The sequence below is a fragment of the Trichoderma atroviride genome, chromosome 3 (assembly GCF_020647795.1).
Source record: "Trichoderma atroviride chromosome 3, complete sequence".
Lineage (NCBI taxonomy): Eukaryota > Fungi > Ascomycota > Sordariomycetes > Hypocreales > Hypocreaceae > Trichoderma > Trichoderma atroviride.
Genome location: NC_089402.1, coordinates 1,953,718 through 1,968,336, shown reverse-complemented (window position 1 = coordinate 1,968,336; position 14,619 = coordinate 1,953,718). Strand labels below are relative to the sequence as shown.

Sequence of the window (14,619 nt, the reverse complement as noted above, 5' to 3'; positions counted from 1 at the left end):
ATATAACTTATAAAACTATAAATTATTAATATATATTTTTATAAGTATATATATATATATTATATATTTAAAGCTTATTAAGTATTACTTTTATTAATTAATTACTTTAAGTGCTTTTTTTTCTTTTTTTTAACTTTAAATTAATATAAGCTATTAATAATAATAATACTTTTATAAGTTATTTTTTTTTATTTATTTATATATTTAATTATTAATTTTTAAGTAATTAGCTTTTAAATACTAATATACTTTATATTTTTAAATTAAAATATTAAATACTAAGAATTTAATATATAAGAAAAAGTAATAAAAAGCCTTTAAAATAACTAAAGTAAAATTTTAACTTTAAGCTATAAAAGCTTAAAAAAAGGTTAAGGATTTTATTTTTTATTATTAAGCTTTTAATTAATTATTTATATATATTAAAAATAATTAATTTATTATTAATTAATTTATTAAGTAATTTTTATATTTTTTATTATTTTTTATTATTTTTTTTCTTTTATAATTATAATACTTATATATTTAATATATATATATATAAGTTATATTTTATTATTACTTTTTTTTTTATAAAAAATACTTATATTTTTTTAATATTTTATAAGAGATTATAATATATACTTTTTTATTAAAATATAAAGTTATTATTATATAATTAAATAATTTATAAAAATAAAAATTTTTTTTAATAATATTATATATATATATATTTATTATTATATATAAAATAATTAATATAAAAGTATAAGTATTAATACTTTTTATAATTAATTTATATTTACTTAATAATAATTATATTATAAATTACTTAATAATTAAATTTAATAAATTTAATTAAGTAATATAAAAACTATTATATATTTTTTTTAATAAATTAAAGTTTATATATTTATAATATAATTATAATAATATATTATATAATATTATTATATATTATTATTATATAATTATATATTTTATATATTTATTATTTAATAAATATAATAAAAATAATTTTTATATTAAAAGTTATTATTTATAAGTATTTATATTATTATATATTTAATTTATATATAATATATTATTTTTTTATTATAATATTTTATTATAAAAGAATATTAATTTATAAAGTAATTTTATAATTTAAATTTAAATAATATTTTACTTTTATTTTTATATATAAAAATATAATAAATAAAATAAATATATTATTAGTTAAAAATAAATTTTTTTTTATTATTTTAAATAATTAAAATTATTTTTTTTATTTTTTTTAAGTATAAAGCTTAAAGTATTTTTTTATTTTTTTACTTTAAATTAGTAATAGTTATTATAATTTTTTATTTAATTTTTAAAAATAATATTTTTTTTATTTTTTTTAATTACTTTTAAAAATATAATATTATAAATATAATATTAGTTACTTTAGCTTATAATAATATAATTTATATTAAAAAAGCTAAGATAATATAATAATATAATTATATAATTAATTTTTTTACTTAAAATTACTAATATATTTATTACTTTTACTTAATTATATAAGCTAATAATATTAAATTAAAAAATAACTTTCTTATAATAATTATTTTTTATATTTATAAATAATTTAACTTATTATTTACTTATTATATAAATTATAATATTAAGAATTATTATTATATTTTATAAATTTTTTAATTTAAATTAAATAATACTTTTTAACTTTAAGTTTTATTTAAATTATTAATACTTTTTTAAAAAGTAATAGCTTAATTTAATAATTAAATTAACTTATTAATAATATAATATAATAATTAAAATCTTATTAATAATATTCTTAAATTTAGTAATAATATAACTTTTACTTTTATTTATATTTAAAAAAAAACCTTTATAAGCCTTATAATTAATTTTTATATTATATATAATTACTTAAAAAAAATATATTATAAAACTTATTAGTTAATTAATATAATTAAAGTAATAAAAAAATAATTAAAAGTTAAATATAAAAAGCTTATAGCTAATTATTAAGCTATAATTATATAATAATATTTTTAATTAATTATATAAATATTTTTATAAATAATTTATATTATTATATAATAAATAATTACTTATATAACTTATAATTTTAATAAATAATAAAAATATTATTAATATTTTAAGTTTATTTTTAAAAATTATAATTATATTCCTTAGTAAATTATATTATAAAATATTTTTATAATCCTTTAAAACTTATTAAATACTAATATAAACTTTAATATTATTATAATTAATATCTTTAATTATATAATATTATTTTCTTATTAAGATATTAAAGTATAAGAATTAAAATTTTATTATATATAAAAATAATAAATTTTTATTTATTTAATATATTTAAATAAAATTAATTTTTTTAAGTTTTTATTTATTTTATATAATTAAATAAAATTAATTTTTTTATATTTTTATTTAGCTAATAAAGTAAAAGTTAATTATTATTAATATTTTATTAATTATATATATTTAATTTATAAAATATAAAATATATAATAATTATAAAATATTTTTAGTTTTTTATATAAGTATAATTATAATTATATAATATAATATATAATTATAAATACTTTAGTATTAAAAAAATTATTTAAAATATTTTATATTATATTAGTATAAAAGAAATATTATACTTATTATTATTTATATATACTTATAAAATATTATTATAAGTATATAAATTAAAATAAAAAATTAAAAGCTTATATTTTCTTAAGCAGCTTTACTTAAGTAATTTATATAAGATCTTATATAAGATTAAATATATAAGATCTTATATACCTATTAGGTACTATAGCAGGCTTTTTGCTTATATAAAGGTCTTGTGCAGTTGGGCGCCCCCCTAGGCACACAGGACTGTACAACCACACAGGACCCTTAGTCAGCAAAAAGCCTGCTATAACAGCCACTGTAATTTTCTTCTAGCTGCTTCCTATAGCTATCTTCTTTATACACTTACCCTACTATTATAAATACAGCCTTTTTTCCCCCTAAATAATTCTATTAATCTAAGGAAGACCTAGAGCTTAATCTAGACTATTATACAGTAATTAGTAGTTATAAGTAGATTATTTAAAGGTCTAATTATATTACACACTCTAATTAATAGAAGCTACTCTATTTATGTAACTAATTTCACAAAGGTTGCCAATTTTCAGTCAATGTTACTAATTACAATAGTGGCCTTTAGGTAATTCAGCACTAAACAAAGGCCCAATTTTACAGCTATAACCATCTAACTAGACCAGCACACCTATGCCTACAGCTAAGCTATCCACTAAGCCAGCTACTGCCATAACGCTCTCCAAGCCTGGAAAGGCAGCTGGAAGAAGAGTTGGAAAAGGAGCTGGAAAAGGAGCTAGAAAGGCAGCTAGAAAAGGAGCTAGAAAGAGAGCTAAGGCAGCTAGAAAAGCAGCTAGAAAAGCAGCTAGAAAAGCAGTTGCCTACCTATAGCAAATGCCATTTAAAGGGCCATAGAAGAGGTGCAAAAGTATATATGCTAAGAGATAAAAGCAGTAGTCCAGAAAGATAGCTACCTACCTATAGGGCAGCTAAAAGAAAATTACAGTGGTTATTATAGCAGGCTTTTGCTAACTAAGGGTCTTGTGTGGTTGTATAGTCCCGTGTGCCTAGGGGGCGCTGTGCAGTTGTATAGTCTTGTGGATCTAGCAGGTACCTTAAAGAAAATATAAGTTATTTATTTTATTATTTTATTATTTTATTATTTTATTATTTTATTATTTTATTATTTTATTATTTTATTATTTTATTATTTTATTATTTTATTATTTTATTATTTTATTATTTTATTATTTTATTATTTTATTATTTTATTATTTTATTATTTTATTATTTTATTATTTTATTATTTTATTATTTTATTATTTTATTATTTTATTATTTTATTATTTTATTATTTTATTATTTTATTATTTTATTATTTTATTATTTTATTATTTTATTATTTTATTATTTTATTATTTTATTATTTTATTATTTTATTATTTTATTATTTTATTATTTTATTATTTTATTATTTTATTATTTTATTATTTTATTATTTTATTATTTTATTATTTTATTATTTTATTATTTTATTATTTTATTATTTTATTATTTTATTATTTTATTATTTTATTATTTTATTATTTTATTATTTTATTATTTTATTATTTTATTATTTTATTATTTTATTATTTTATTATTTTTTATTATTTACTAATTAATAAAAATATAGTATTTACTTTTAAATTAGTAGAAATTTTATAATAATAAAGTTCCTATTTTATTTATTTTAGTAAGGTGTTATTTAGTTATTCCTATTACTTTTGCTTTTATAAAAAGTTAATTTTCTATTAGTAATAATATTATTATAAAAACTAGAAATAAGTTAAGCCCTAATTTAGTTTCTAAAATATTTTTATTAAAAAGCTAGTTAAAAGATTTTAAAAAGCTAGAAAATAAATACTTAAAGGAAAATAACTTAAAATAAATTATATATAAATTATATAGCTTTTTTTTTAATAAAATATAAGTTATTTTTTACTATTTACTTTATAAGTCTTTTTTAATTAATTTATTTATAAACATATAGCTTATTTTAAATTAAAAGCTTTAAAAGCTTTAAAAAAAGAAAATAATAAGCTTATAAAATTAAGAAATTAAAAGTCTTTTTTAATAAGCTAGTGAAAATTATATAATAGCTTTATTAATTAAATATATTATTTAGTTATAATAGTTTAATTTATTAGCTTATTTTAGCTAGCTTATTAAGAAAAATATAGTTTATTTTAAATTAAAAGCTTTAAAAGCTTTAAAAAAATAATAATATACTTATAAAATTAAGAAATTAAATATCTTTTTAAATAAGCTTATAAAAATTATATAATAATTATATTACTAAAATATATTATTTAGTTAATATAATATACTTTATTAGGCTATTTTAGCTGGCTTAAGAAAAAAAATATATAATATTTTAATTTTATAAGCTAATTATTTCCTTTTTTTAAAGCTTTTAAAGCTTTTAATTTAAAATAACTTATATCTTTTTTAATAAGCTAGTTAAAATAAGCTAGTAAATTAAATTATTATAATCAAATAATATATTTAATTAATAAAGCTATTATATAATTTTTACTAGCTTATTAAAAAAAACTTTTAATTTTTTATTTTTATAAGCTTATTATTTTCTCTTTTAAATACTTTTAAAGCTTTTAACTTATAATAAGCTATATATTTATAAATAAATAAGCTAATATAAGCAAATTAAAATATATATATTATAATATTATATTTTAATTAAATAAAGTTATTTTATATTTTAAAATAACTATTATTTTATTTTAAAAGCTATTATTTTATTAAAGGCTATTAACTAATTTTATTAATAAAAGAAAATTTATTATTTATTTTATTAATAAATTGTTATTTATTATTAATAAATTAATAACTACTTATTTTTATTTTATTAATACCTTAAAGAAAACTAATAAAATTTATTATTTATTAACAAATAACAAATTATAATTTATTAACAAAATCAAAAATAAATAATAAAGAATTAATTTAGTAACCCTAATATTACTTAAAGAAAATTATTATAATAGTATTATAATAAATAAATAATAAAGTTTTTATTTATTTTTATACTTTATATTACTTAGCTTTATATTTATATAATTTTAAGTATATTACTTTATAATATATATAAAATATATATATAATTACTTACTAAATATATATATAATTACTTATTAAATATATATTTAATATCTTTTAAATATTAAGTATATATATATATAAAATTATAATAAATAAAGCTTATTTTCTTATTTTCTTTTTTCTTTTTTTATAATAATAATAATATTTTAATATTATTATAACTTTAGTAAAACTTAATAATAAAAATAAAAAAAAGGCTAAAGCTTTTACTAATAATATAATTTATTTTTCTTTTTTATTTTTTATTTTTTTTCTTTTTTTCTTTTATTATACTAATTAACTTCTAGTAAAAGGTAAGAAAATAACTAATATAAAGTAAAGCTTTTTTATTATAAGTATTACTATTACCCTTACTCTTTAAGTTAAAAAATTTATTATAAAAGAATTATATTTAAAATATAATAATAAATAAAAATATAACTAGCTTTAATTAATATATAAATTTAATTAATTATTTTAATTATTATTAATTTTATTATAATAATAATTATATATATTATTTATAATAAGCTTATTTTTATTTTAATATTATATTTTAAGCTAATATATTATAATTATTTTAAGCTTATATTATTTATATAAAAAATAAATTATATTATTAATATAAGTAATAAAAAAGTATATTATAGCTTTAACTTTTATATTTAATATATTTAATAACTAAAATCTAATACTTATATATAATAAAAATAATAAAAATAACTAAAATAATATAAATAAAGTTATTACTTAAATATATACTTATAAAACTTAAAAAGCTATTATTAATTATATATTTTATTAAATATTAATAATAATAATAAAAATATAAAATTACTATTATTACTTTAATTATTTTATTATATTTTTATTTATTAGTTTTATATATTACTTTTACTTAAATTTAAAAGAATTTAAATTTTATATTTTTACTTAAAATTTAAATCTCTTATAATTTTAAATTTAAGTTTAAAAGTATTTAAATCTTTTATTTTTTTTATTTACTTTATTAATATATAATATAACTATTATTAATTATTATAATTATTTATAAACTTAAATATTTATTATTATATAATCTTAGGGAATTTACTTATAAGTAATTAAAAATTTTATAATTATACTTAATTTTATTAAAATAATAATTATATTTATAATTTTAATTATATTATATTATTTTTTTAAATTATATTATTATTTTTAATTTTATTAATTTAATAATTATATTAAAAAATAAATAAATATAATATATTAATTAATTATATTTAAAAATTATTTATTACCCTTAGCTTTATTAAGTTAATAAATATATTATTTAAGTAATTAATATTAATTTTTTAATTTCTTTAGTTATTTATTTTTATTTTATAATTAAGTTTAAGTAATTAAACTTTATTATATATTAATTCTTAAGTATATAATTATACTTTAAGCTTAATATAAAAATTATTTAAATAAAAGTTTTTAAATTATATTACTTTTATTACTTTTACTTGTATATTTACTACTTTTTATTATTTTCTTAAACTTACTATTATATTATTATTTTCTTTTTTTTAATTTACTTTTTTTAAGGTTTTTTTTTATTTTATTTTACTTTTTAAAAGAATTTATAAAAGTTAAGTTATACTTTTATAACCTAATAAAATATATTAGTAAAATAATATTAATAATTATTAAAATATATTTCTAATATAATTATATAAGTTTAAAAGACTTATAATAGCTAATATAATAAAGGACTATACCTAGCCCTTAATTTAATAACTAAGTAAATAAGAATATTTTAAAAAAAAAATATTATATTTAGCCTTATTAGGTTTAATAATACTAATAATATTAGATTATTAAAATTACTTATAAGATTTAAAATAAGGTTTTTATACTAAAGATAAAGTTCCTTACTAATAACTTAATATAATACTAGAGCTAGATAATAAAAAAGCTACTTATATAAAAGCTAGTAGGTATAAAAGGCCTTAATAGTTTCTTCTTGGAAAATAAAAGAAATCTTTCTTAATAAAACAACTGCTAAGCGCTATTATAATATATAAGACTCTAATATTAACACTATACTATTTAATATAGTAAGGTAACCTTATAATAGCCTAGGATAACCTTACAGCTAACTGTAATTATATATAAATAATAAATAGCAAAGGGAGATAATAAAGAAATAGTAATAATTACTAAATTAAACTAGTTATAAAAGTAAACTATTAACTAGGCTAAAATTAATAAATTTAAAAAAGGAAAGTAGTAGTATAATAAGTAAAGGGGTAAGAAAAGTAATACTAAAGGGCCTTATATACTTAAAAGAATTAAAAAGAGATTAAATAAAACTACTAGTTAAAAAACCTAACTTAATTTTTAAATATATAATAAAGGGAAATAATAATAATAATAATAATAATAATAAAACACTAAAAAAAAGATCTAATAATAAGTTATAATAATAGGTAGTTTATTTTTTTATACCTAAGAGGAAATTTATATATTAATTATATTATTTTTTTATATAATTTCTTAAATACTTAAATTTTATTATTATAAGTTAATATTTTTTTATTAAAAGTTATTTTATTTAAAATATTTTTTATTTTTTATTAATTAATATATTTTTTAATTTTTGTAATTATAAATTTTTTTTTTTAATTTAAAATATTATTATTAAAAATTATTATTTTAGGTTTTTATTATTATTATAATATAATATTTATATAAAATAATTAAAAAAAATTTAAAAACATTTTAATTTATAATTAAATATATTTACTTATTTATTTTCTTTTTTTTTAATATAAATAAGTTTATAATTAAATTATATTAATTTCTTAAAGTATTTAATTTATTATTTAATTAGTTTTTATATTATAATAAAGTAAGTAATATTATTATAATTAATTTAAACTTTAATTTTATATAAGCTTTTATATAAATAATATTTTTATTTTTTAAATACTTTTATAATTATTATAAATTTTTTATTATAAATAAAATATTATAATATTAATTTATAAAATTCTTTTAAAACAAATATAATAAAATATTTTTTTTATTTAAGTTTTATTATTTAATTTATTTTTTTATAATATAATTTAAAATATTTATTTTTATTTTAATTAATTTTATTTTATTAAATATAATTAAAATTAATTTATTAATAATAATATTCTTAAGTTATTAAAATATAATAATTATTAAATTTTTTTATTAAAAATTCTTTTTTTATAAAATTTATAAATAATATAATAATTTTTATAAATTATTATTATAAAATAAAAAAAGTTCCTAAAAAATAAATATATATATTTATATTAATAAAAAAATTAAAATATTTATTATTAAATATATTATATAATTATATAATTAATAAATAAAATATAACTTATATTTAATATTATTATATTATTAATAATTAATTATTTAAGTTATTTAATAAATATATATATTATTAACTTATATAATAAGTTATTTTATAAAAACTAATATAACTTATTAATTTAATATTTTAAAAATTACTTATATATATTAATTTAATATATAAAATTATTATTTTATTATTAACTTTTTTTAATTAATAATATATTTTAAAGTTATTTTAGGGTATATATTATATTATATTCCTTAAGAAATTAAATTATAATATAATATTTTTTTTAAAAGTTTTATTTTTAAAGCTTATTATATAATATTTATTATTATATTTTATAATAATATATTTTTATTAATAAGTAATTTTCTTTTTTATATTTTTTTATTTTATTATTTTTTATAACTTTTATTAAAAAATATTATAAAGCTTTTTTTTAATTAAGTATATTTTAAATATAAATATAATAACTAATATATTATATACTTTATTTTTTAAAATTAACTTATATTATATTTAATATATTTAATTATTATATTAATAATATATAATTAAAAAAGTTATATAATAAAATTATTATAATAAAGTTTTATAAGTTTTATAATTTCTTATAGTATTTATTAAATAATAATTAATTATTTTTCTTAATAAAAAAAGTATTTACTTAAAAAAATATATTAAAATATAAAAAAAAAAACTAATAAATATATTAAGTTTTTTAATATTTAAATATTAAAATTATAATTTAAACTTATAAAAAAGTTAAATTATTTATTATATATTTATAAAATATAAAAAAAAATATAAAAAAAAAATAAAAAGTTATTTTATTATAAAATAATTAAAAAAAATATAATAATTTTTATTAAATAATTTTTTTAAATAAGTTATTAATTTATATTTAAAACTTAATTTTATTTTAAATAACTTAATTTTTTTTAAGTAAATTAATTTTAATATAATTAATTTAATAATATTTAAGCTTTTAAATTTTAATAAATTTTATTTATTATTATTTATATATTTTTTAAATATTTAATAAGTTTTTAATTATTTATATTATTATTATAATTTATTTTATTTTATTAAATATTTATATAATTTATTTTAATTAAATTTAAATTTAAGAATTTTTTTAATTTTATATTTTTTTTTAATTACTATTTTATTATAAATAATTTTATTTATATTTTTATTAATTAAACCTTTTTTTAAAAGTAAAATATAAAAAATTAAATAAAATTCTATTTTTTATTTTTTTTTAAATATTAAAAATATTAAGTATATAATTAACTTTTTTAATTTTTTTTATAATTTTGTATAATTTTACTTTTTTATAATTTAATTTATTATTTAATTAATTTATTTTAATATTAGCTTATTTACTTTTTTATATATATTAATAAAAGTAAATTATATTTTTTTTTAAAAAAAATTAAATTTTTAAGTTTTATTTTATTAATATACTTTTATATTTATTAATATATAAGTTTAAATTATAATTAAAAAAAAATAATAATTTACTTATAAATTTTAATAATTTAATTAATTTTTTTAATTTATTTATTTATTTAAAAATAATATATTATATTAGCTTTATAATTTATTTTTAATTTAATTATAAGTTTTTTTTAAAAATTTAAAAATAAATATTTTTTATTTATTAAAAATAATATAATTTAATAATTTATAATTTATATTAATAAATTTTATAAAAATATATATAATATTTTTAATATTTATTACTTTTTTATAAAAAATAAAATAAATTATTTTTATTAGTTAATTAATAATAATAAAAATATTATTATATTTTATTTTTATTATTAGTTTTTTTAATAATAATAATTTTATAATATAATTAAAAAAAACTTATTTTTATAATTTTATAAGTATTAATAATAATTAAATTTTATTATAAAATAAATATTTAATAATTTTATTTTATTAATAAATATTATAATAAAATATAATATATTAAATTCTTTTTTTAATTTTATTAATATAATAATATTATTATACTTATTTTTTTATTTTTTATATACTTTTATATTTATATAATAAAAGGCAAAATAAGTATTATAAAATAATCAAATAATAATTATAAAAAGAATTTATTTTTTAGTTAAATTATAGCTTAATACTCTTGTTAAATTATATTTCCAAGGTACTATTATAAGCTATAAATTAATATAACTAATATATTAAAAAAATTACTTTTTAAATATATATTTATTAATAAATATAAAAAATGTTATATATTTTATTATTACCTATAATTATAAAGCTATTATAATATTTATTATATAATTTAAAATATCTTTTACTTTAATAATACCTACTAAGTTCTATTAACTAGTAATTTATCTTTTTAAAACCTAAAGAGTTTTTTTAGCTAATTATAATTAAATTATAAGCTTTTATAAGCAAGGGGCTACTTAAATTAGTAGCAATAGTATTCTAGCTAGTTACCTTTTATAGTATATCCTTTATAATTACTATTAGTACACTAGATTTATTATATAAGTACTTAATATCCTTTATTAAAATAATATTAATAATAATACTTAAGAGTATTTTACTAGAAAATCTTTATTACTATAGTATAAGTAAAATATAATATTTAGTTTAAAGTTATAAAAAGCTATAAAAAGCTATAGAATTTTATAAAAAAGCTATATAGCTTATTTAGTGCTAGGCAGGGTTGCAAATTAGTAACAATTTGTTAAATGAATTATTAGTAAATTTGTTTTTGTTTTATTAGTGCCTTAAAGAAAATAAAATAAAAGGCCTTTGTTATTTATTAATAAAAAATAAAAAAATAACGAATTTATTTATTATTAATTAACTAATAATTATAAAAATAAAATAACTATATATTTAAAAACTTTTATTTTATAGCTATTTTTTTATATAAATTATATAATTTATTTATTATTATATAATTTTTAATTAATTATAGAAAAAACCCTTTATTTTATTAGGCTATTAAAGAAAATAAAGGAATTTTATTATTTATTAATAAATAACAAATAAAGATTTATTAATAAAATTAGTAATAAAAAACTACTAACAAATTTAGTAACCCTGGTTATTTAGCTATTCCTGCTACTTCTGCTGTAATAAAGAGTATTTTTTTCTATTTCTAATAATATTATAACTAAATCTAGAAATAAGCTTAAGCCTAGTCTAGTTAAGGAAATAATATTATTAAAAAGCTGGATTAAGGATTTTAAAAAGCTTGAAAATAAGTATTTAGATAATACTAGTGATATAAAAGAAATAAAATAAAGGTTGTTTTTTTTTTAAAATAAAGCTTTTATTTTTACTTTTAATTTATATTTTTATTTTATTAATAAATTAGTAACTAAATTAGTAATTAAATTAGTAACTAAAATTAGGTTTATTTTATTTTTTATTTTTTATTATTAATTTATATATAAAAAACAAATACTAATTAAAAACTAAAAACTAAAAACAAAATTAGTTTTATTACTAATTTAAAAGAATAAAATTAGTTTTATTACTAATAAATTTGTTTTTAGTAATAAAATTAGTAATAAATTTACAACCCTAAATAAAACTAATATTAATATTTACTTTTATATAAAAATATAATTAAAAGTAAAACTTAAATTAAATATATTAATTAAAATAAACTTCTTTAACTAATATAATATTAACTTTATTATATTAAAATAATATCTTAAAATAAGTATAATATATAAAGTAATAATACTAATTAAAATTATATATAAAATAAAACTAATTTATAAATAAGTAATAATTATAAAAAACACTATAATTTAACTTTACTTTATAATTTATATTCTTATTTAATATATAGCACTTAAAAATCTAGATTTATATAAAGTATATAAAACCTATTACTTTATAATAAATATAAAAGGGCTTATTAATTATATTTATATATTATAAACTAAAGGTATTTTATAAACTATAAATTAAGTAATAATAGTAAATATTATAAATAAGCTAGTTATTTTTAAATAAAAATAAAAAGTTAATATATTAATTAACTATAATAAAAATAACTATTATTTAATATTAAATATAAAGGCTATTATATTAATAAATATATATTAGTTACTTTCCTTTAATAAAATTAATAAAACCTTACTTAAATAAGTGCTAAGTATAATAAATAAAAATATAATAAAAATATAAAAAGCTATAAGAATAAATATAATTTATAATAAAAAATATAATATTTAAAAGAATTAGGAAATTATTTTACTATTAAAAGAAAAAAAAATATAAATTAAACTAGTTAAAAGATAATAAAATTAAGAAATATATTTTTATTTTTACCTAATAAGCCTAAAGAATAAAAAATACTTAAATAATATAATAAATAACCTTTAAGTATAAAAATATATAAGCTAAATAAAATAACTAATATTATTTAAATACCTTATATTTATTATCTAATATATAATAAATAAATAATATAAAAGTTAAATAATAATAAATCTTTAACTATTAAATAAAATTATTATTTTTAATATATACCTTATATTATTATAAAAAAAAATAATAAACTTTCTTTATTATAAAACTTATATAACTATATTAAATATATTAGCTTTCTTTTACTAGCTTTTAATTTATAAAAAATATAAGAACTATATAATTATAATTAACTTATATAATTTAAAAATATTTTATATTATTAATATAAAATTTAAAAATAGCCTAGTATTTACTTAAAGGTTTATAAATTAAAAGCTATATAAATTTAAAAAATTTACTTATATATATATTAATAATATTATTATTATAAGTAATAACTTTAAATAATACTATATATACTTATATATTATTTTTTAATAATTTTAAAATCTTTAACTTATAATTAACTTAAAAATATCCTTTATAAAATACTTTTTTATATATTTATTAGAATTTAAAATAAATACTTTTAAACTTATAATAACTAAGGATAAGACTAAGGTTTTATTAAATATATAAATACTTATAAATCTAGTTAACTTTAAAATATATTTTAAAATAATAACTTTTTTATAAAAACTTATATATAAATTTTAATAAAAAGTAATATTACTAAAAGTATAAAAAATATAGCTTTTAATAAAATTATATAAAAGTAAATAATTATTAAATAAAATTAATAAAAAAAGTATATTACTTTAAGCTACTTAAAATTATATTTAAATTAACTAATATAAAAAAAAAGTATTTATAATATTATAAAATTACTTTTTTAAAAAACTTAAACTATTTTACTATAACCTAAACTATTAACTTTTTTTTAAAATAAATATAAGTAAAAAAGAATTTAATATATTTCTATTTTATATTAAAAATAACTAAAAAAATAAAATAATTTTATATAAAAAAATTTAATTAATTATATTTTTAAATAAACTTTTATTAAAGTTAAAATAAAAGTATAAATTAATAATATTAAAACTTATATACTTAATATAAGTATACTAATTATTAAAAATAATAATATAATCTTTAACTAAATTAATATAAGTACTTATAAA

The 14,619-nt window shown here is 10.1% G+C and overlaps 1 protein-coding gene across 1 annotated transcript; it reads left to right on the top strand.

Annotated features, from left to right (window-relative positions):
- The first annotated feature begins 3,252 nt into the window (after positions 1-3,252).
- TrAtP1_005877 (uncharacterized protein) lies at positions 3,253-3,615 on the top strand. Its single transcript, XM_066112897.1, has one exon. It carries the CDS (start codon positions 3,265-3,267, stop codon positions 3,460-3,462), a length of 198 nt encoding a protein of 65 aa, XP_065968983.1. The 5' UTR covers positions 3,253-3,264; the 3' UTR covers positions 3,463-3,615.
- Positions 3,616-14,619: the final 11,004 nt, after the last annotated feature.